The following is a 24,957-nucleotide window of genomic DNA, read 5'->3' on the forward strand; positions in this document are numbered from 1 at the left end:
TTTGCTTACTTTTTAAAAGTTCTTTATATATTCCTTATATAATCTGGACAGAAGGCTTTCATTTGGTACATTATAGTTTCTCCCAGTCTATGCCCTGCCTTTTCACTTCATTACAGTCTTTTGATGAGTATTACTTTCAAATTCTGATGGAGGCTACTTTCTAAAGTTTCTCCATTAATGCTTACTGCTTTTTGTGTTCTTTTTGTTTACCTAACAATGCTTTTTTAACAGTGGCACTAGACTTTTGGGCTGGATAATTCCTTGTTTTGGAGGGATATATGTTGAGCAGCATCCCTGGCCTCTAACCCCCTAGATGCTGACAGTATCCCCTACTCCTGAGGACCAAACAGGTCTCCAGACATTGTAACTGTGGAATTCTCCCACAGGGGGATGGGAGTAGGGGTGGAATTGATACCATTTGAGAACCACTAGTCTGTGCAAAAGGAGCAAAAGAAGCCTTTTTGCTCCGGTTGTCACATATTTAACATCTCCTCATAACCATACAATACATTGTTTCCCAGTATGGCCTGAGTCTTTTTTAGCTGCTTTAAGATTTTACTCCTTGTATTTGGTTTTCAGAAGCTTATCTATGATGTGTCTAGGTGTGGTCTTCTGGCATTTATTCTGTTTAGGGTTCACAGAGTTTCTTGGGCTTCAGGATTTGTTTTTCCATACATTTGGAAAAGCGTGGCCATTTTTCTTCAAGTACTTTTGTCTGTCTCCTTGCCTTCAAGGACTCAAATTACAAACACTCCAGACTGCCTGATAATTTGTCACACAGGTCACTAATGTTCTGCTTGGTGGGTATCTCAGTCTGAGTTTCATTCAAAACATTGTTTACATATTCATTCATTTTAAGTAGGCTCCACACCAACAAAATGGGGCCCTCAGATCAAGAGTCACATGTTCTGCCAACTGAGCCAGCCAGGGACCTCCATTCCGAGCTTCACTTCAGATAATTTCTGAAATAATTTTTGACACGTGTTCAAGTTCATGGTTTTTCTGTAGTACTCACTCTGCTGGTAAGTATGTCTAATCATTTTTAATTTCAGATACTAAATTTAAACTTTTTTTTTTTTGAAGATTTTATTTACTTATCCATGAGAGACACACAGAGAGAGGCAGAGACACAGGCAGAGGGAGAAGCAGGCTCTATCCAGGGAGCCCGATGTGGGACTCAATCCCGGGACTCTGGGATCACGCCCTGAGCTGAAGGCAGACGCTCAACTGCTGAGCCACCCAGGTGTCCCTAGATTTAAACTTTAGATACAGATCAAGACTATATATTTTTATGACTTTCAATTCTCTGCTGAGATTCCTTATTCACCCATTCTTTCCTTTTCCTGTAAATACTTGAGCACAAGAGTCACAATTGTTATTTTAAAGTCTCTGCCTGCTAGTTCCATTATCTGGATCATCTACAGGTTGTTTTTTATTGTTTTCTAAAATACGATTGTGGGTGTCCCTACTATTTTTGCTTCTTCATGTTATATATTATATATGCCATATATGTGTAAAATACATACATTTTTTTTTGGTATACCAGACTTTGCATGTAGAACTGAGGCATGGGGAATGAAGAACACTGTTTCTCCCACAGCACCAGAGCCCTCTTTCATCTGTATCCCAAAGTGAATATGCAACTATTCACATTTTACTATGTGTTGAATTGATCTGGAAATGAACCAAAGACTGAACTCACCTCTGTGTTTGCTTAGGGTTTAGGTTATTTCTCTTATTGTTGAGCCTGGAGCCAAGAGGCAGTTGGGCTGCAATGTTACCTTTGGATTCAACAGTTCTGGGCAGCAAGATTGCAGGATTGTGCAAGTCTTTCTGCTTTTTGGTCCTGCCTTTACTTCCTTTCTCTTAGAAAAAGTCGGGGAGAGGTGGTTAGGGAAGACTTTTATATTGAACAAATTACTGTTGTACTTGCAAGTCTTTCGACCTCCATCTTTTTTTTTTTTCTTAACAAAACAGCTTTATTGGGATTTAATCCACATACCATAAAAGTCACTGATTTTAAAGGATAGAATTCAATAGTTTTTGGTATGTTACATTAAGTTAAAATTGTGGCAAAATATCATTTTGTAATTTTAACCATGTAAGCAAGCATACAATTCAGTGGCATGAACTATATTCACAATGTTATACAGCCATCATCAATACCGATTTCCAGGATTTTTTCATCACCACAACCAAAATTCTTAACCATTAAGCAGTAAGTCCCACTCTCTCCTCCTTATAGCCAATGGTCATTTCTAATCTATTTTCTTGCTCTATGAACTTACCTATTCTAAATAAATACTTCGTGATGGAATCATACGTTACTTGTCCCTTTAGGTCTGGCTCATTTTATTTAGCATAATGCATTCAAGGTTCATCCAAGTGTAGTGTGTATGAATCAGAACTTCATCCCTTTAGAAGGCTGGATAATATTCCTCCATATGAATAGGCCATATTTTGTTTGTCCAGTCATCTGTTGATGGAAACTTGGGTTGTTTCCTCCTTTTGGCTACTGTGAGTAATGCTGCTGTGAAGACTGGTGAAAAGAGTCTCTTTGACTTCCTACTTTTTTTTTTTTTTTTTTTTTTTTTACTTCCTACTTTTAATTCCTATAGGTATATACCCAGTAGTGGCATTGCTGGGTCATATGGCAATTCTATGTTTGGCTTTTTGAGGAACCACTGAACTATGTTCTACAGATGCACTATTTTACATTCTAACCAACAATGTATGAGGGTTCCAATTTCTCTACATCCTTGTCAACACCTATTATTCTCAGGGTTTTAAAAATTATTATTATTGCCACCGAATGGGTGTAAAGAGGTATTTTCATTATGGTTTTGATTTTCATATTCCTAATGTTGAATGGTATTGATCTTTTCATGCACTTACTGGTCATTTATTTTGCTTGTTCCCCTTGTTGCCAATAGCTCCTTCTGGATTCTTCTCTAGCCAGTACATTTCTTCAGTCTTTAGCAAGGCTTCTCTTCCACTTCTCAAACCCAGACTTGACATGTGCCCCCAGAATCCGCTATCCCATCACATTCACCTACCATGGGCTTCCGTCTCTGGAAATCAATTCCACAAGGCTTTCTGCCAGTCTGAGTCCCACTGTGACAGATACTTTCCAAAGATGGTCACAGCAATATTTCTAGACTCATGTGCTCTTCTAAGAGGTAAAGTCTATTGCCCTCCTTTTACACTTGAATGAGATTTTATGACTGCCTTGAACAAGAGAATGCAACCTAAGTAATGCTCTGCAAATAGGTCATAAAAGGTTATATGGCTTCTGCTTGATTCCCTTTCTTTTTTTTTGAAAATTTTTTCTTGGAATCCAGCCACCATGTTGTAAGGAAGCCCAGGCCACAGAGAGAAACCAAGAACTCCAGTTAAATTCTGAGCCAACAGCAAAACCAACCACTGGATATATATAAATGCTGCTGATTTGGGGGTCATGTGTTACGTGGCACTAGATAATTCCAATATCCATGGGATAAATGTGATATTACATTATCTGGATTTTGCTTGGTGTTATTAAAGGAGTTAAGGTCTTCTGAATCCTAGCCAGAATCTGCCTTGTACTCTTAGATATTTCTTTCTTTCTTTCTCTTTCTTTCTTTTCTTTTTTCTTTTCTTTCTTTCTTTCTTTTCTTTTCTTTTCTTTTCTTTTCTTTTCTTTTCTTTCTTTCTCTTAGATATTTCTGAGGATACTCCTGTCAACTGAAAATGTATTCATTTTTATGGTGTCTATCATGTGCTAGCCAGAGTCCTAAGAATTGGGGATATAGCAATGAATACAACACAGAAAGCCCCTATCATCAGATAAAATATTGATTTGAATTTCTGGCCCCTCCAATTGCAAACATAATTTCTGTGACAGAAGAATATGGGGGTGGGTGGTGGAAACGAGTAACCAATATAGAGTTTATCACATTAAGTTTTATCTCTGTTAGCTCAACATTATGCCTGTGAGTTCCTCATGCCACTTTGGTTTAGTCATTTTCACAGCTGGTTAAATTCTACTATAGAACAATACAAACTTGTCTACACATTGGAATACTGGTAAACATGTGGGATGCTTCCAGTCTTTGGTTACTGTAACAATGTGGTTATAAACGCTCCTGTATCCTGGTGCCCATGTCCATGATGACTTTCTCTAAAGAACACACCTAGGAGTTGGAACTACCAGTCTCTGTTGGATCAAGCCACACTATTTTCCAAGGTAAGGTTGTACCAAATGACACTCCAACCAGGGGTACATGCAAACTTCCTTTGCTCTGTATAGATTTGCTGGCATTTGTTATAATTGCGCTTTGAATTTTTGCTGTTGTATAGGTGTGTATCTCTTTTGGTTTAATTCATATTACTAACTGAATGTTTCTTGGTCTTCTAGCTAACATTTACTTACTTACTTACTTATTTATTTATTTATTTATTTATTTATTTATTTATTTATTTTATTCCTCCTTCTTTAAAAAATTGTGATAAAATATACATAAAAGTTATTGACTTCAGGATTTTTAAGTGTACAATTTAGTAGCATCAGGTTCATTTACAAAGTTGTGCAATAAACTATCTTTTTTTAATGAAATTTTTGCTTATTTTCCTTGTGTTTAAATTTACAAATTTTATGTGTAGAGAGCTCAGTGAATTTTGACATACAAGTGTTTATAACAGTTCAAAATAGCAGACATTGTTTGAGAACTTTAGACAGCTCCTCTGTACCCCATGTTTAATGCCCTAGGAGAAACCACCACTATAATTTCTATCATGCTAAGTTTTGCCTGTATTTGCCTCTTTAAGAAACTGTAATCCAACAGTATATACTCTCAGATCTGGCTTCTTTCATTTAACACTACATCTGTGGGATTTACCCATTTTGTTTTGTATACGAACATGCATTTGATTTCACTATTTTGTAGTATGCCACTGTACAAATATACCACAATTTATTCATCCATTCTTCAGCTGATAGGCATTTTGGTTGTTTCTTGTTTTTAGTTATTACAAATACACTACCAGGAACATTCTCATTCCTACCTTCTTGCGAAGGAAAGCACTTGTTTCTGCTGGTTACGTTATACCGAAGTAGATACGCTGGCTCAAGACGAATTTTTTTGTGGTATATGGATTTATACTCCCTTATGCGACATACGAGTTTCTAGTTGCTATACCTCCTCACCAATATTGAATACTGTCAACCTTTTAGCCATTTTGGTGGTGGTGTACTTGCCTTCTTTTTAGTTGTATTGTTTACATATTCTAAATACAATTACTCTGTCAGTTTTATAGGCTGTAATTTTACCATTTCATGGCTTGTTTTACCTTAAGAGAGCCATAATTTTAGTGAAGTCAAATTTTCTTTTTGCCTGAAGAATATCCTTTAGAATTTGCTAGGCATAAATTCTCTCAATATCTGTCTGAGAAATGTCTTGATTTCCCTTCAATCTTTAAAGATGTTTTTTGTGGGGTTTAGAAATTCTAGGTAAAAAGACTGTCTCTGGCTTTCACTGTCACTGCTGAGAAGTCAGCTCTGAGTCCAACTATTGCTCTTTTAAAGGTAACTTGTCTTTCTCTTGAGGGCTTTTAACATTTTATCTTTATATCTGTGCAGCTTCACTGTGATGGGTCTTGGAATCAGTTTCTTTTCACACGTTCTACTCAGCATTTGTGGGACTTTCGAAGCTGTGGGTTACTGTTTTCTACTGGTTTTGGAAATGTCTTTTTCTCTGATATTGTCACACATCTTTTCTCTTCTTTGATTAAACATGTTAAATTTTCTCTTAACATTTGGCTCTCTTTTGTATCTTTCTTTTTTTTTAATAAATTAATTTTTATTGGTGTTCAATTTACCAACATACAGAATAACACCCAGTGCTCATCCTGTCAAGTGTCCCCCTCAGTGCCCGTCACCCATTCCCCCCCACCCCCCTCCCTCCTCCCCTTCCACCACCCCTAGTTCGTTTCCCAGAGTTAGGAGTCTATGTTCTGTATCCCTTCCTGATATTTCCCACATGTTTCTTCTCCCTTACTTTATATTCCCTTTCACTATTATTTATATTCCCCAAATGAATGAGAACATACACTGTTTGTCCTTCTCCGATTGACTTACTGCACTCAGCATAATACCCTCCAGTTCCATCCACGTTGAAGCAAATGGTGGGTATTTGTTGTTTCTAATGGCTGAGTAATATTCCATTGTATACATAGACCACATCTTCTTTATCCTTTCATCTTTCGATGGACACTGAGGCTCCTTCCACAGTTTGGCTATTGTGGACATTGCTGCTAGAAACATCGGGGTGCAGGTGTCCCGGCGTTTCATTGCATCTGAATCTTTGGGGTAAATCCCCAACAGTGCAATTGCTGGGTCGTAGGGCAGGTCTATTTTTAACTCTTTGAGGAACCTCCACACAGTTTTCCAGAGTGGCTGCACCAGTTCACATTCCCACCAACAGTGCAAGAGGGTTCCCTTTTCTCCGCATCCTCTCCAACATTTGTTGTTTCCTGCCTTGTTAATTTTCCCCATTCTCACTGGTGTGAGGTGGTATCTCATTGTGGTTTTGATTTGTATTTCCCTGATGGCAAGTGATGCAGAGCATTTTCTCATGTGCATGTTGGCCATGTCCATGTCTTGCTCTGTGAGATTTCTCTTCATGTCTTTTGCCCATTTCATGATTGGATTGTTTCTTTGGTGTTGAGTTTAATAAGTTCTTTATAGATTTTGGAAACTAGCCCTTTATCTGATATGTCATTTGCAAATATCTTCTCCCATTCTGTAGGTTGTCTTTTAGTTTTGTTGACTGTATCCTTTGCTGTGCAAAAGCTTCTTATCTTGATGAAGTCCCAATAGTTCATTTTTGCTTTTGTTTCTTTTGCCTTTGTGGATGTATCTTGCAAGAAGTTACTGTGGCCAAGTTCAAAAAGGGTGTTGCCTGTTCTTTTGTATCTTTCATCTTTTTTGCTCTCCATGATATATTCCAGGTAACTTAATCTGACCTGCTCGTGAGTTTGACAGCCACCAAACTATAATCTGTGGACTCAATCCGGGCTGCTGTTTTGGTAAATAAAGTTTTATGAAAGCATAATCATGTTCATTCACGTATTTACTGTCTATGGCCTGCTTTTGTGTAGCAATAAGTAGCTGTGGTGGAAACTGTATGTGGTTCTCCAACTATCTAGTCCTTTATAGAAGTTTGCTGATCCCTATTCTGGTAGATTACCATTCTCTTCAGCTGGGTCTAATCTGCTGATTTTAAATTTTAATTATATTTTTCTAGAAGTTCTATTTGGTTTTCAATGCAGCTATGACACATCTTACCCCTTCCTCTTCACCAGTATGTTCAAGTTTGCCTTTTATTTCTATCAAGCATGTAAAACATAGATGTTTTATAGTGTGGAAGTCTTTGTACATGTATGTCTGATGTTTATTCTGGGCCCTGCTCATAGTTCTATTTCCTTTTGTGATTTAGGCGAGAGAATTGACGTCCTAGGCTTAGGAGTAAAATCATCCCAGGCTTAGAGTAAAGCTACTTTTCTTCAAAGTGGGTCTGCGCTGCTTTTGCCAGCCATCTGCAGACACCACCACCGTAGGATCCTGTCAGGCTACATTCACAGGTGGAGACCCAGTGAATCTGGAGTCCCAGCTCACCTTGGGGTGGTCTCTTTTAGACTCCTCATTCTGTGCCTATCTCAGTTGTGACTTCTGTTCCTTTGCCCTTTGGGGTTATTAAAATTTTCTCAGATGAGGGACGCCTGGGTGGCTCAGTGGTTTAGCGCCTGCCTTCAGCCCAGGACGTGATCTTAGAGTCCCAAGATCAAATCCCACATCGGGCTCCCTGGATGGAGCCTGCTTCTCCCTCTGCCTGTGTCTCTGTCTCTTTCTCTCTCATGAATAAATAAATTAAATCTTAAAAAAAATAAAATTTTATCAGATGAATAAATGCCCTCATGGTAACACTGGCTCTTGCGTTCTCATCACTTCTACAGATGCCCATTTTCTTTTTATCTGGCTTGGCAAAATACTCTGTTAGCTGCCAGTGCATGCATGCATGTATTTATTTATTTATTTATTTTAATTTTTTTTTTTTTTGCCAGTGCTTTTGAAACTGTGGTTTTTGTGTTTTATCTACCATTTTTAGCCGTTTCCAGTGAGGACCTCAGTTTAAATGACTTCACCTGCCATTATCAGCTCCGAAGTTTCACTTCCCCCTGCCACAGATCACTGATCAGGATAAAGCGTGTCTTTGAAGGAAAGGGAGCACTAAGAAAATATCTTCCTGAAGATGTGGCAGAAACATAGGGTACATCTGCCACTTCGTTAGTTAACGGACATATGTCAAGTCCACCTTCAGAAAGCCACCATCGTCTTTGCTACATTAGAGGACCTTTCTTCACAAGGACTCCTTGAGGGGTTACTGTGATCTGAACGCATGTGATATAACAATACATTTACTCTCTCTGAGCCCTCGCTGTCCTCATCTGTGGAATGGGGACAATAATAGCACCTACCTCTCAGAAGCACTACTGATTATGTGAGTCCATTTATGTAAAGCACTTAAAACCGTGCCCACATGTAGATCACCACTATCTGCACAAACTCAAACAACTCAGGTCACCAAAGTGCATACAGCTTAGTCCAGAGGCCATATATGGTGTCGGTTACATATTCTTCTTTTGGCTTAAATAACCATTTAAAAAGGTAAAAAGTATTCTTAGCTCCAGGACCTTAAAAAGAAAACAAAAAACCCCATATACAACAAAGCTGAGGAGGAGATGTAGCCCATGGACTGTAGTGTGTGAACTCCCGCCCTAGCAGAATGGGCAGAGAAGATGGATAGAGATCAGATACTGTGCTTCTAAAGTGCTTCCTAGAGGACTGTCAGAGAAGGGTCAAAACTATAGTGATTCTCTCGAATCAGAGACTGAGATTTCTGCCTCCCCAAGGGAGCCAAAGAAGGCAGAGCTTGAGAATCCTATGAGGCTATTTGCTGGCATCGGGCATAGAGTACAAACTGCTTACACTGTGCGGGAACAATGTGGATGGGTCTGCTACATGTTGACATGAATGGAAACAAACATACATTATTTACCTGGCCAAAGACTGTTCCGCCAGTACTGGTTGCTTGACCAAACAAAGAACCAGTATTACTAGACCCAAAACCTATAAAATAAGAAGAGAACAAGTTTAATTTGGATGACTCCTTTACAACATCAAGTATTTTGTGTTTTTAAATTGCATTCAGATGTACTAAGATACCTGATAATAAGTCAACTCACAAATAAAATCTGTTTTCCTTTATAGGAAACGGAGAACATTATAAGTAAATAAAGACCTTTGGTCATCGTTAACATTTCATACTAATATAAATTCCAAAATCCTGAGGACTGAATTCTTGTCTCCTACCAAACCCCAGGTGGGTAGGGACTGATACAGCAGTATACTCTCAGGGTAGTTTTTCCTGAGACTCAGCTGTCACGGAGTCTTTCCAATGACTGACTTAATATCATGAATATTTTTACTCTCTGGTTTCCTCAAATACGAGATTCTTTTGGGGTAGTTCATCTTTCTTCTGGTTGGCAGAGGATGTCTGAAGCGCTGGTCTGAACAGGACCTGGGAAAACCAGATGAGACTGTGTACTCTAACTGAAGAGCCCAAGACAAGGAGTTAGAAGGCAAGAGTTCCATACCCAGCTTTGTCACTGATCTAGGTGGGTGAGCTCAGGCAAGTGTCAATTCTTCCACCAGGGCTTAAGTATATTGCTCAGGTACCTTTCCACATAGTTACTAGATGAAAGATTTTTTCAGAGGTTCTCAATTATGTTCAAATAGTTGGATTAAACTTGTGCATGAGGGATTCTCAAGTTTAGACTGCAGAAAAAGGATGCACCCCAGTGTGCTGAACACCCTTCTCTGTGAGACTCCTCAGGCCTTTCCCCCTGCCCACTCTCCACAACCATCATCACGTTTCCCATAATTCCCACAGGCCAAACAGCCTCCTGATAGGGCAGCAGGTAGATCTCAGGACTCTTTCAGCTCTGTGTCCTTGTAGCTGAACTTAGTGGGAGCTTAACAAATATTTGTTGAGGGAAGGAAAAATTTTCCTTCCTGATAAATTATGAACCATTTTCAAATAAATCATCACCACATGAACGAATAAGCAGTTATTCATAACTCTGCCCAACAAGAATTCATCAATCCCTGTTTCTCCTCCCACAGCCTAACTGAAGAAATGCCTTTTCCCTAAGATAATTATCAGAAAGCGAAATTATTTTCAAATTGTCCTACTGATAACTTGTGGAAGTAAAGGCAGCTGTAAAATTGGACACACAACAGTGGATTGTGTTTTACTTAAAAAAAAAAGTAACATTTAAAGATTTTTGTTTAATTACACTGAAAATAGGGAAAAAAACACAACTTCTCAAACGTCAGTATCTGCCCTCGTAGCAAGTAAGATGGCGTCAGAGGCAGCAGGATATAAAATGTTGGCAGGGCAGCGAACTAGGAGGCACTCCAGAGTCTGGTTCTGGCTCATGACATTAGATGAGTCTCCTCGAGGCTTGACAGTTTGGGACCTAACAGCCTCTAAAGCACCTTCCAAATCTAAAGGTATGAACCTTGCCATGACCTTAAGCTAAAGATGTGTGTTTTTCCCCATGAAACTGGCACTCTCCTGACTAAGAGTGGAGAACTTGCTGAGGAGCAAAACTGCAGTGATGGTGACAAGGCCCAGGAAATGCCTGAGGCCACCAGTACTCTGAGGCGCCCTTCTTGAATTTAGAGTCTCTCTTTTGTTTCCCCTCCTTTCTTTTAATTTGAAATACAGAATTTTTGCAAATGTTTCAAATAATGCAGAGGAGAACAAAGAAGTCTTCTGTAAATTCTTACCTGAAGCTTGACAGAAGCTAAACCCAGAGGATGACGCCGCCGTTGTGGTGGTGGCAGAGGTGCCACCAAACACAGAGCCTCCCTGCCCGAAGCCGGGACTCTGCCCAAACGCGGGAGGGTTGCTCTGGCCAAATAGCACCCCTCCTGTGTTGGCAGAGGACTGTCCAAACGAGAAGGAGCTGGAGCTACTGGTACTTGAGGAGGCACCAAAGACATTCCCACTGGCAGACGTGGAGGTGGAAGATGCTGACTGGCCAAAAGCAGGCCCAGAGCTGAACCCAGGCTGATTGAAGGAAAAGCCGCTTGCAGGGCTGCTGGTGGACTGCCCAAAGGCCGGAGCCTGCCCAAACGTCGTCTGTCCAAAGACCCCGGTGGCTGAGGTGCCGAAGGCAGGGCTGCCAAAGCCTGAGCTGCTGACCGGAGGTGTGGCGGCTGCCGTGCTAGCTACACTGCCAGTCTGTGGCCCAAACAGGCTTGGTGCGGTGCTGACGGCCGCCTGCCCAAACACAGGGGTGGTCGAGGGGGCAGTGGCCGTGTTGCTGGGGAGCTGACTGAAAGCTGAGCTAGAACTGGCAGCGGGGGGCTGAGTGAAGACAGATGAGCCCGCGGTGGCAGTCCCAAACACTGGTGTCTCTGTGACTGGGCTTGGAGCAACACTGGAAACAGAGCTGGAGGTTACAGGGGGACCTGGGGTTTCAATGGCCACAGGGACCACGCTGGGGACTGCAGCAGCCGTGACAGTGCTCTGCCCAGGTGCTGAGAGCGTTGAGGTGGGAGACGCTGATTCTGTCCTGACATCGGGGACCGTGGGGGCAGCTGGAGTGGCCTCGACACCAGGTGCTATGAGACTGGTATTGGAGCCTGCAGGGCCAGGGCTGCTGGCTGCAGGCTGAGCCACAGCAGCTTCTTTCTTAACAGAGTCGGAAGTCTGCAGAGGAGCCTGGGGAAGTGAGGTTGACGGCTGCGGCCCTAGAAGCGAGCTTGTTGAGGCTGAGACCTCACTGTTGTCTGGCTTCTCAGGAGAAGCTGATGACGTGGACTCCTCTGTGCTTTTCCCAGAGGCCACAGGCAGGGTGGGAGCAGATGCTGAATTCAGGAGGCTACCAAAGGACAATGTGGGGAATGCGGTAGGAAGGGGGGTGGCAGTTGTTGCTGATGGGGGGGTGGGTGGGGGTACCATACTACTCGTCTGTTGGCTGCCAAAGGAAAAACTCGTCTTGCTACCACCTGGGGTCATCCCACCAAAACCCATTATCCCTGAGGATCCTGCACTGGTGAGGGGCAGGCCGCCAAAGATGCCAGTTGAGGAGCTGCTAGTGCTTGTGCCAGCTGCCGCTGGTGCCCCTGCAGTGGTGGTCACAGAGGAGGTCACGGGGGGCTCTGCATGCTTCCCTACCAGGGGAGGGCCAGTAAAACTAAACCCCGAGGGGACGGTTGAAGTCTTGGCCGGCTGCACACCAGTCAGGTTTGTGGATGAAGCCTTAATGGTGGTTGGTTTTGTAGAATCATCTGCTTGGCCGACGCGCAGTCCTGAAAAACTTCCCAGGGTCTCTCCAGCCAAAGAACTTGGAAACAGAAGCTCTCCCAACTTGGATGGCGGAGTTTCCAGCTTGCCAGAGGCAGTAGAGACAGCAAGTCCAGAAGGTGCTGCAGGTCGGCCACTGGAAGGCGCAGGCTCCGCAGGAGAGGTGGTGGCGGCTCCAGAGCTATGTGGCGCTGCCATCCCAGAGGGTGGGGAGCTTTCAGTACCTGGCTCGTAAAAAGGTTTGCCTCCCCCGCCAAAGGAGAATGCATCAAGCTGGTGTGACTCTTTAGTGGGGGGTGCTGCCCCTAGCAAGAAAAAGAAATTAGAAAGTGGGTTGGATTTAGCAACACATGATCTGTCATATTCCCACGGACTGTTTCCAAGCCCATGTCTCTCTCCCCTTGATACAGTCGGGACGGCTGTCCTGGGACAGCACTTTTCCTTGGGGAAACATAGTGAAGGCTTTTCCACGAGAGGGCTAGTTCTGAGCAAGCTCACGGAGGTGAGAGGAATAAACATCCTTTTTGTGATCATTACATCATAACTAACATACTGTCCTATCTAGAATGCATGAAATTCACAGGGTTATCACACTGTGATAGAGAAATAAAATGACATCTTCTCTCTTTTTTCCCTGTGTGTGCTTTCCTCAATAATACTTTTGACACAGTGCTCGTCTACGGACCTCCTGGTAGGCCAGGACTTGATCCAAAATGGAAGTTCCTCATGCGTTTTTTATGGGCAAAGAAAATATCAGTACACAGACAATTATTTTTATGTACAATGAAGGGTCATTCCCTAGTGCTCACTCGGTAATCAGCTTTACATAAAGAGGCAATAGGACCCGGGGGTCAAGGTCATAGGCTCTGGAGCCAGGTACTCTGCCACCTGCTGTCTGTACAACTAATAACTCTGAAAAAGTTACTTTACCTCTTGGGGCCTCAATTTCCCCATTTGAAAAATAGATATAGTAAGAGTAGCTACATCAGAGAGCTGTTACAAAGATGAAATGAAACAGGTGAAGCACTACCAACTCCCGGTCAAATAGTAAGCGCGAATAAAAGTAACCAAAATATGATAGTTCTAGGTAAAATTCACCTATTACAGTGTTTATTGATGTTTCTAACCCATATTGTTCTAAGAAGTCTGGTTTCTTGGAAGACTGCAAAGCCCCAATTTCCTGTGTACAATTTCCTGAAAAACCTTGTATCACTGCTGTTGTACTGGGTTGCTTATGGTTCTCGGTGGTTTCTATTCTATTAATTAAAATGTTTATGGAATTACCACTGCATTTTAGGACTATTTTACTTATGACTTCTGACAGTTATTATTTTGTTCCTCTTAATCTTTTTATATCACTGAGTTGTTTTTCCTCTAGAAAGTGGGACAGGGGAAGACATGGGCCTGGCCTCCAGTGTACGCTGCCATATCTATGCGGGCAAAGGTTACGAAAACAGTTTAAGAATCATTATTCTAGAAAGAAAGGAAGGAAACCATCAACTCTTTAAGTGCCACACACAAGTTAGGTTTAGGAAGTCTGCTATGCTTTTAGCTCCCTAATCTCTCTCCAGATCTTAAGGGATCCCCTTTTCACTAAAAATTCTACCACTTAGGTTGGCACAAAGAAAGCACTCAAAAAATATTTGTTGAATGAACAGAAGAAAGACGCTTAATGTGTTATTATTTGGAAAACCTAGAAATAACCTAAATGTCCAAAAGGTAAATGGGTTAAACAGATCACAGCATATATACAAGACAGAAATCACGTAGCCATTGCAAGTAACATTTATATAACGTTTCCAGTAATACTGGAAAAATCCTAAGAGATGGTGTTAAATGAAATATAGAAGAAGACAAAAAAACCCAGAAGGACATATAAAAGAAATGCAGCAACTGAGGAGCACAATGTTTGATTACGGAATACATCACTTTCATAGGAAGAGCTTGCTTTTCAAAATGAAAGAAAAATAAACTTAAACTGAGAACTGAGAGGCACTTAAAAAATACATGTGGTTTCTTTACAGGTCCCTAAATTCTTTTCAACGTTAAAAACATGCCAGTTGATGGATATATAACAACACACTGCGGACCAGTGTGTTCACAGACAGGTTATCCGGGAGAGAAGATGAATCTGGTCTTTTACAGATAAGAAGATGGAGTGAGACATTTTAATTCACACATTAACATCTACCTTTATAGCCCAGTCTTGCTTTCCCAGAGACAAATCTTTTCCTTGTTTGTAATTTAAAAAGTCAACAGAAGTCCTCCCCTTTGGTTTAAATCCTGCTTATTTCAAAGGACCAACATCGACACCGAACTTACTGCCGATGCTTTAAGCCAAGACTCAGCAGCAAGGAAAATGTTGACATATCTGTACAGAACCCAGCACCTGTTTAGAGGTAACACAAGAGGATGGCTGCACCCCACAGAGAGACTGTACCTTGTGTGACGGTGACGTTAGAAGACGGGGTTGGTGTGATTATCCCAAAATTAAAGCCAGTCCTAGGGAGCGCAAGAAGAGAAGTTAAAGAGGAACAAACAACTAGGGCACAATGCTGCCCTTTTAATGTCACATTTTATGACTCATTCATACGACTGATCTGATTGATCTACTCGCAGGAACTTACAATAGAGAAGATAAACAGCAGTAGAGTAAATGCATGAATCTCAGAGACAGTAAAGGGCTTAGAGCGACAGCTGCATTTCCTCGGCAGAGTCTGGGCGGGGACCTGTGCCAAGGAAAGCTAAGGAGCAGTTGTGGAAACGCACAGGGAATGCGTATGCAGGCACAGTGGCTAGGGCAGATGGTGTGCCTCAGGATGGATGTAAAGGGGCCCAGGCCAGGGAGAACCCCCTCCCTCGTAACCCACCCTAAGATCAGAGAGCTCGTCAGGAGTGTGCCACGCTGCCAGGGGACAGGAAGGAAGGCATGAAATAGAAGCCACTGTCTTTGCCATTTTGACAGAACTCTTGGTTCTTGGCTGGGAAAATTTGGGTCAAAACCTTTCTGTAACCCTCTTATCAACCCCTCTCTCCTATTGTAGGTTTTCTTTAAGCTGTGAGTAAAGACTCCATAGCCAAAGGAGAAAATTCAACACACACATGAACTAGAACAGACCACTCGCTGTGGTAAAGTTCAAATAGCACATTTAAAAGTCTAGTTTTAAAACTTATGGCCAACTACATCAAATATAGTATTGTAAGGATTTAGGTTTTTCTTACCCATCATTGCCTTCCTCCAATGGACACTAATTATCTAAGAGGATGTGTTCTACATTTTATATTTTTAAAAAACCCCTTCTTTGTCTCGACCTTGAAGAAATTTTACCTAATAGGTGTAAACCAACTGACAGAGTGACCCAAACTTTTTCACCTTATATTAAAAATGGAAGAAGAATATCCATTTACAGAAGTAAAGATTATTAGCCTTCGTAAAAGAAGCAATAACTCCTGGCACTGACCTACTCTTTGAAACTGGCTCCCAATTATCTCTGAGAAGTATAAAACACAATGATTTACACTAAGGAAAAAATAATATATCATCTCCCCCCTCAAATTAAATTGTAAACCCCCTATTTGCTCTTAACATGTTAGGTTGAAGGGCATTTAGGAAACACATTAATATTAGGGGAGAGACTGTGGTTAATGTGACTTCAGTCACAAAAGCACAAAATGAGAGAGCTCCAGAGGTTTTCCTAATGGAGCTGAATATCATGCAGCCCTTCAATGGCAAAAGTCTTTGGACAAGTTTTTATCTCTGTTCCACTGAGCCCAGCTCCCGGCCGAGGGCACCTTCCACAGGACTCCACACAAGCAAGTACCTCCAGCACTGAGAAGAGGCACTGTCCCTATAAAGATAATCAAGGTGCACATGGAACGAAGGTTAGAAGACTCTTTCATTTTTAAAAATGACTCAACTTTCCAAGTACAGCCGTCACTACTTTTAGAAAAACGAGACAGGAACACTTCTCCATATCTATATAAGACCCAGATTCCCCAATGGCTCCTGTCTTTCATCACCTTTTCGAAGTTTAATGTATAGTGATCTCTCAAGCAGTCAAGCCAATCCAAATGTCACACCTAACCCCCAAATGGTGTCAGAATGCAAATATATCAGGGTGAGAAGTTAGAAAACCCACCACAGAATCTGACACAGACCTACTACCCAAAGAAAAGGAGGCTTAACCTAAAAAACAAAACAAAGAAATATATCGTAACACACATATAAACTTGAACTGAAAATGGGAAATACAGTTGGCCCTTGAACAATGCAGCAGTTAGGGGCACCCACCCCATGCAGTTGGAAATCTGCGTGTAACTTCTAATTCCCCAAAACTTAACTACAAATAGTCTATTGTTGATGGGAAGCTTTACTAACAACATCAATAGTTGATGAACACATATTATATGCATTATGTCCTGTATCTTATAATACAGGAAGCTAGAGAAAAAAATTAAAATCATAAGGAAAAGACATCTATAGTACTATACTGCATTTATTAGGAAAAAAAATTCACATATAAGTGGACCTGCACCGTTCAAACCCCTATTGCTCAAGGGTCAGCTGCAGATCTACATTAGGACAATAAGCTGCTGCCACTATTATCAGATGCATTACTGAAGTGATAAGAACTCTGGGGTTCATATACAGTTAATACGCAGATAAATATACCTCTGATTGTAAGACTGGGGGAAGCTATCTCTAAGGTTGCTGGCAATCTGCCATGAAATTTAGTTCATTACTGACCCTGCTGGAGAAAATGAGAACGACTTGCTGAGCTGCCCAGCAGCAGGCGGAGGAGAAGTCACAGCTGTTTCGATCTTGGCTGCCCCTGGCCCTGAAATCGTGGGAAAGAAAATAAGAACATTACAAAAATGCTGTTAGAAACACCGTTCCACTTTGTGATTCTGTGTAGCACCAGTTGTGCAATGCCACGTAGAGGAGCGCGGCTCCAGTCCGGAGGCCCCACCGTGCTCTCTGACAGGTCAGGTCAGTGGCCAGGGGAGCGGACGTGTTGCCTCTGAACTTTCTGGTTGGCTCCGTCCGTGTTAATTCCAAACCAACACATGCCCCAGCCTCCTTTCCAGAAACAATATCAAAATCGTTCCAGTGCAGTTTAAATTGAAACCTCTGAAAGTAGTTTTTTAATTTTATAAGATATAATTTATAATGAAGTTTTATAATTATGGTTAAGTAATATATAACTGAAGGAAAAAGATCCAAAAAGAAATAGGTTAATAGGTGAAATATATCTGAATAGTGACTTTATGGCTATTTGCTTTCTCTCTACATTCCTGTATTTCTCTTAGGGCATCGTTTTATATTTAACAAATATTAACTTTCTTTTTCATTACAAAAGTAATACATGATTCCTGCAATGCAGAAAGTGTAGAAAGCTAAAAGTATGATCCATTCTCTTCTCCAAGTTCAATTTCACTCTAAGTACTCATAAACAGTTTGGGGTATATCTTTAATTTCCTCCCCCATTGCTCTACTTTAAAAGAGGGAGGGAGAAGAAACACTATGTCTAAAAAGCCCAAACTGGGGCACCTGGGTGGCTCAGTCAGTTAAGTGTCTGACTCTTGATAACTCAGGTCTTGATGAGTTCCTGAGTTCCAGCCCCAAGCTGGGCTCCACACTGGAGTTGGGCATGAAGCCTACTTAAAAAAAAAAAAAAAAGGCACAAATCAAATCAAATCAAATGTAAGAAAAAGTACATTCTCTTCAGATGAGTATGGGGTAGATATTAGTAAAATTATTTTAAAAATTACTATAATGCAATGTGGTGTGTATAGGGATATTCAATGCAATCTTGCTTATAATCTTGAAAAATCAGAAACAATCTAAACTATCAGCATAGGACTGATAAAACTTAACAGGGTGCAACTCCTAGGCTACAGCTGAAATAAGTTAGTTAGAGCTGTGTCAGATTTGGAAAGATGAGCCGAATAGTTACTGCAATGGGGGGAGGATTAACATATACAGGATATGACTATTTTTGTTAAAAACAACAACAACAACAATGAAGTAAACTTCGAGATATACAAATTAAAACATTAAGGGCTGCTATTTCTAGAATATGAATTGAAAGGGCAGCTTTTACTTTTTTACATTCTATACCTCTTCAGTGTAGACTTTTTGAACATCTAAAATGGTTTCATAATCAGAATAGCAACGGAGGTATTTCCATTCTTAAAGAGAGAACTACAGAGGTCTCAGAATAAATTTTTAAAGAAACTTTGTAAGCTTCTGAATAGTATTTTTCAGGGAAATTTTTCTGTCCCCAAAACCCTTTTCCATTGATTATCCAGTGAGTGAAAACAGAAGTATATGCCGAGCAATGAAAGACAGATTTCACAATCACTGCTGCATGATGAATCTCAGAAAATGTCTGGGAAAGTCACGCTAACTGTGTAAGATGTGAAGCAAAGTTTCTTAGATATCCTTGGTTCTTAAGTTCTAGAGTGACAACAAGCTCTTCAAAGCAGTCCTTGAAAGAAGTTGGGATAGATGTCTTTCAAAAACTTTCTAAAACATTAGCCAGAAATGGAAATGAACTTAATTTGAATCCTAAATGATTCAAAAGTCTTTGACAACTCCACTAAATTTTCCCTTTTAACAGACAACTTTAGATCTCAGTTAAAAAGCGCTACGTAACTCCTTCTCATAGAAAGCTTACACGACACAATGGTGGCTCTGCACTAATCCAAATTCTAGAGCTCAACTTTGGCATACATGCTAATGGATTTCTTCTGAGTGCAAGGACTATTTACAGAAGATAGACCCAATATCCAGGCAGATAGCTCTCAATCATAGAGAATAGAATGACTATATGGCTGAGCAGAGATGACAGAATGTGGGCTGCCGATGGGGGAGGTTCAGTGTCCAACAGAATCCGCCTGGAGACCCACTTGAGAGCATGAATGAAAGCCAAAGTCGGAGTCCATAGTGTGGTGAAAATACAGAACTGCAGGCAGCACAAGAATCCCAAAGCAAAAGGTGACACATGCCAAACTAGGGGTTATAAAAAAAGGAGCCACCAGGAAGGGGGTGCCAAGGACGACCCCACATCAACATCAAGTTATACATAACCTTGTGCTTCAAGGTGGTTTGGGGAACGTTGACCCCTTGGTCCTGGCACCAATGGTGACTACAAAAACTATGAATTTTAAGAATAACTATGCTTGAGTGGGCTTTGGGAAGTATGTGAAACCATAAAATCTGATACTGACATTATATCTACTCTGACATCTTATATTACAACTGTTCTGTTTTTCCAGCTTTGAATTATCACTGTGAACCAAGAGGATATTTCACTCCTTTTAGTAGAAGACTATAGTTTCTGTTCCACTCTCCTCCCCTCTTAACTTTGATCATCCAGCAAGGCTAGTGAAGACAACGGTATTGCTCCTTTTCAGGAAGAGCATTTCTAGGAAGACTTTTTTTCATACTGTGCTTGAATTTCGAAGTCTGCAGAGCTGGTGGAGGGCTCGCTATTTCCTAGAGACTCTTCATCAACTGAAACCTTCCAAGATCTCTTTACTTGGTTTCCTATGTCAACTGCCCTCTATGATCTAGAACACTAACCTCTGCTGTGGGTGTGGGTTCTTTCGCGTTTATTTTCACTAAAACAAAAATGCAAACTGACCTGAAGCTTTATCACCAGATGACAACTGACTGGACACTGGCGTGGGCCCCGATGGCTTCAGGGAATTAATTAGAGATCCCTGTAACAGAACACAAGCAGAACATTTATGTGAAACCACTAACCATCCTTTAGAATAAAGAAACATATAAAACAAGAACATCTAAAAGTAAGCAAGCATAAGCACTTTTAATTTAAATTTAAAATTTAAATTTAAAAATTTATCTTAATTTAAAAAATCCTTACAATGTGAGTACTTTAAAATGCCTGCCATGTGTAAGAGTGTACTGGAGGATGCAAATGGAATATCCTGCAAGCTCCAAGAACACAGTCTTGCCTGTGTGGTATGTGGCTATTTTCTTAGTGCCCAGCACAGTCCCTGGTACACAAGAGGGACCAGATTATCAGGTAGAAGAGTAAGTGAATGAATGAAATAGATACTGATTCTCAATAAATTCATAATAAAATAAAAAGCAAAACTGTTCAACTTCTCCATCTTCAGAGAATGTTGCTTTACTCTTATTTGTTATGACTTATGCCTACATAAGGTCAACATGGAACCCTCCAGAGGCATGACCAAATGCTAAAATGCCATCTTAAGTCATGGCAAACCAAGGCTCAGAGCTATGTTGAAAACTCATGATAGGCAAATTGTGATGTTCAATCTCAAATACAATCTGAAATGACTCATCTCAGAGACATGGAGATTAGTGGAGAAACCAGGTTTTCTTGGGGAAGGTTTCAAAGATAGCTTGATCTATCTTTTAGCCACTTCCTATTAGTCTTTGCTGAATTGTTTAATTGTTTATAATATAACCTATTTTTGTGAGACAGTAACAATTTTTCATCAGGCAAAAGCCTAGTTGTAGACCTACTGAACGTCACTGAATAGGCAAGCTCTGAAAAAGAGACTGTAGGAGAAAGCCAGAAGTCACTCTCCAGGTACTGATCCTGAAAGCCACAGACAGGAAGATGGTACAAGAGCTGGGGTCCAGCTCTGGCTCCAGCATCTACTGATCATGTGAGCTTGCACTGGTCACCTGCGCCTCAGCCTCTTTATCTGTGAAACACATTTAAACATCTGCCCCGTTCTATTGCACATGGCTGTCATATGGGTAAATGAAGATCATGTTAAGTGAAAGTAAATTATAAACCCAAATATCCTGAACAACTATAAGGTATTAGAATTATGACCCAAGATGACTAGATGCAGAATGTTAAATGACCTGAGAAGACAATGTCAGGTCCCAAATGACCTACTAAATTAAATTATAGGGAAGCATAAATTGTAAGGAAAGGATCACAGGTCTTTGTTAGACCTATAATCTGTTTAAATGAAGTCAGGACTTAAAACAGTACTTAAAACAGCATGACTGTTCACAAAAGCAAAGATCAGTAAGTCACCTGCTTAGCCTGGTTAGCAGCTACTGGGGTCATCACAGGGTGAGGTGTCTTGGCTGAAGAGTATGGCACCGAAGAACTGGAAAACACAAAAGCATATGCTCAACAGGAAGGCACGTAGGTGGAAATTATATTCATCCTTGAGCCTACCTTTTTTTTTTTTTTAAGATTTTATTTATTTATTCATGAGAGACACAGAGAAAGAGACAGACAGACAGAGGGAGAAGCAGGCTCCATGCAGGGAGCCCAATGCGGGACTCGATCCTGAGTCTCCAAGGATCACACCCTGGGCTGAAGGCAGGTGCTAAACCACTGAGCCACCTGGGCTGCCCGAGCCTACCTTCTATCCAATAAATCATACTAATTTTGGGTAGACTATGTCAGGGACCCTAACCAGTCATTTAACACTTTTCTTTCTTTCTTTTTAAAAAGATTTTATTTATTCATTTATGAGAGACACAGAGAGAGAGAGGCAGAGACACTGGCAGAGGGAGAAGCAGGCTCCATGGAGGGAGCCCGATGTGGGACTTGATCCCGGGACTCCAGATCATGCCCTGGGCCAAAGGCAGGTGCTAAACCACTAAGCCACCCAGGGATCCCCCATTTAATACTTTTCTGAAGAATAAATTCTTTAAATGAAATCTGAGTCTTCAGCATAAAAGTCAAAGCAGTGAGCCTAAAACTTTTTTTTTCTTCCTGAAATCCTAAGAAAAAGTTAAAACTATTCAGAAGTAGAGTTTTTTCTTTTCAGGAGAGTCAGCCTTCTTTATCTTCTCCCTCCCCGCCATCCCCAGTTCTAGATTCTATGGGGCATGCCTGATTCCCTTTCCAAGCCTGAGAAAATGTTCATCAGGATCCATGGGATGTATATGAACTGTTACTTACTCAATCCCGGGACCCCAGGATCACTCCCTGGGCCAAAGGCAGGCGCTAAACTGCTGAGTCACCCAGGCATCCCTGGACTGTATTACTTAAAGAAGAGACAGCAACCAGCCCCTTTGAGCCCACTGCCCACCAGGTCAGCACACAGAGATTCAAATGTACCCCTGTACCGTACAAACTACAAACTGCACCTCTGTTGCAGTCTGAGAAGCCTATCCACTATTTGTAGAAAAGAGATCTTTTGTTAACTCTGAATGAGGTATGCAGTGAGCTGTTATTTCAGTAATTATTTAGTGTTAAAAGTGTGAGGGAACAAACTCTCTTGCTTATTAATGCAATCATGGATAAAAGCTCTACTCTTGGCTACTGGAAGCAATTTATTTATCTGTCCTAAGCCCAAAGCTTCTTTGACTGGTAAGTATAGCAGTAGTAGCTGTAGGATCTAGTTTTATTTTTCAGAATTCCCCCTAGAATAGGGAGGATTGCTATTTTTCCATCAAAAAATTAATTTGGAAGAGGAAAGACTAAAATAAGCCCATGCCTCATAGAAGAAAATTATTAAATGATTTAACAATCTTACAAGCACCTCACGATCCTCTGCTGGATAAACACAGGAACTGTCCCAAACTTTATGAGATTGAGAGATGAGAAAAAATGGAGTTATTTTCAATGAAACAAATCCCCTTTGCTTTTCCATGAAGACAGAAGAAGCTAAAAATGTGTTCTCTGAAGAAACATGTCTCTGCTCCCCTGAGATAGTCCACCAGAGAGAGAAGGAATGTGGGACTGAGGTTGCTAAGACTAAGAAAGCCCCGGGCAGACACGGCAGACCTGGGTAAAGATGTGGTTTGAGCTCATAAAAAACCACAAGGGAAATGAAAATCTTTTATTCTTTCCCAAAGACAAACAAAAAAGAAATTATAAGTAAAAATAAAAGCAGCAATTTATCCAACTTTAGAATACTTTTTATGCCTAAAACTTAGTTATGACGTGATGGTAAACTAAATCACACACAAAATAGGCTGAGTGTAATTATCGTTCTAAATGTTTGTGATAATGCTATAAAATCTCTTGGGTGTCCTAAATCCCCAAACACACAACATTAGGAATTCACAGTACCTACACACTGGCCCACGTGATAGCCCTGCAGAGAAATGCTGCTCAGCGCAGTCTGCTGACAAACCAGTGGACCAGATGGGACTAGATCTAGATGGACTACATCTGCCATGATCCAAGACAGCAAAAGCAAGGGATGACTGAATTCTACTTTCTAGCAGCACAGGCCTGACAGGGATGATCAGAACTTCATTTGATGTGCTGTTCCACAAGCAAAAACAAGTCAGAGGACTGCAAGCAGAAACTGGCACTGCACCAGAACCCCAAAGAGAAACCCATAGCACAGGCGTCCACAGATGACATTACATTACTGACAACACTCAAGTGCTGCTTTAGAGATGAGTAATGGGGTCACACAGGTCACGGAGAGTGGTCCAATTTGGTTACTGGAGAAAAACACTCTCAAAAGAATCTATGTCCTCTGGCTCCCGTTCCCCAAGAACACTCTGATAAAAATAAAGCAATAATTACAGATGAAAATACCAAATATCCTACACACAGGAAATGTCACCACACACCTGTGTCAAGGGCTGCCTTGAATACAGAAGAGTCACTCTGCTCCCTGTTGTTAGCACACCCTACCAACGTCATATGCCCACAGAGGTGGACTGAGGCACACATGCTGTAGAGTGCATGATCTACACACGATAATAACACTGAATTGTTGAGACATTGAAGCATGAAAATGTCATCTTGGCCTTTTCTTAGCAGTCCTTTAGATGTCAATGAACTTTAACAAGGTAAATATATTGTTGTTGTGAAAGGGGCCAACTACTCATTCTTTTACCTGTTTCAACATTTTTTTTAAATAAGCTCCATGCCCAGGGCTCGAACTCACAACTCCGTAATCAAGAGTTGCATGCTCTACCGACTGAGCCAGCCAGGTGCCTCTATTTCAACATTTTAAAGATCTTAAAAAACAAGAAACCGGGCTATGCTTTATTTTGATGAATCTGAATTATGATCATGAGTATCCTGTTATGTATTAGTGGATGACACAGCAGATCTAAGCTGTGAAAGCTACTCAAAAGTTACCTAATGACTTAAGAAACTTTTGGTAATAGTTTAGAGAAAGGTAAGGCAAGTGGGGAGAAAGGACAACATCTCAAGAGCAGCTGAAGAAACAGACAAAACAAAATCAGGGGAGAAAAAGAAAGCAGATGATAGGAAACGTGGAAAACAAAAGTCCATTTTCTCATCTACCAGATGGGCAGTCACCCTCAAGGGTGATAACAAATGAGACACTCTGGGTAAAGATACCGGTCAGCATGTCATCATACACTGCTTGTGGGAAGATAAATGATACAACCTCTAAGGGGGTAAATATGGCAACAGCTGTCACAATTACACCCACATCTGGATACAAGGACACAGACACCCCCATGGCCTCAGCAGTCTTGCACTGGAGAGTTTATCCTATAGATACAGCTACAAGTGTGCAAAATGATTCATGTGGCCAATTATTTATCAAGCATCGTTGGTAATAATGCAAGAGG

General features: G+C 41.0%; 1 protein-coding gene across 8 annotated transcripts in view; it reads right to left on the reverse strand.

Moving 5' to 3' along the window:
- NUP214 (nucleoporin 214) overlaps positions 1-24,957 on the reverse strand; it is a 106,359-nt gene that overhangs the window by 21,606 nt on the left and 59,796 nt on the right. For all 8 annotated transcript variants that reach the window (XM_072748338.1, XM_026009534.2, XM_072748337.1 and 5 more), the window contains 6 exons: positions 21,467-21,542; positions 20,066-20,144; positions 17,164-17,254; positions 14,857-14,918; positions 10,892-12,721; positions 9,096-9,166 (listed from right to left, as the gene is read on the reverse strand). In XM_072748338.1, the coding sequence (XP_072604439.1) occupies positions 9,096-9,166; positions 10,892-12,721; positions 14,857-14,918; positions 17,164-17,254; positions 20,066-20,144; positions 21,467-21,542 (2,209 nt within the window). The remainder of the gene's footprint in view (positions 1-9,095; positions 9,167-10,891; positions 12,722-14,856; positions 14,919-17,163; positions 17,255-20,065; positions 20,145-21,466; positions 21,543-24,957) is intronic.

The sequence above is a fragment of the Vulpes vulpes genome, chromosome 2 (genome assembly GCF_048418805.1).
Source record: "Vulpes vulpes isolate BD-2025 chromosome 2, VulVul3, whole genome shotgun sequence".
NCBI lineage: Eukaryota > Metazoa > Chordata > Mammalia > Carnivora > Canidae > Vulpes > Vulpes vulpes.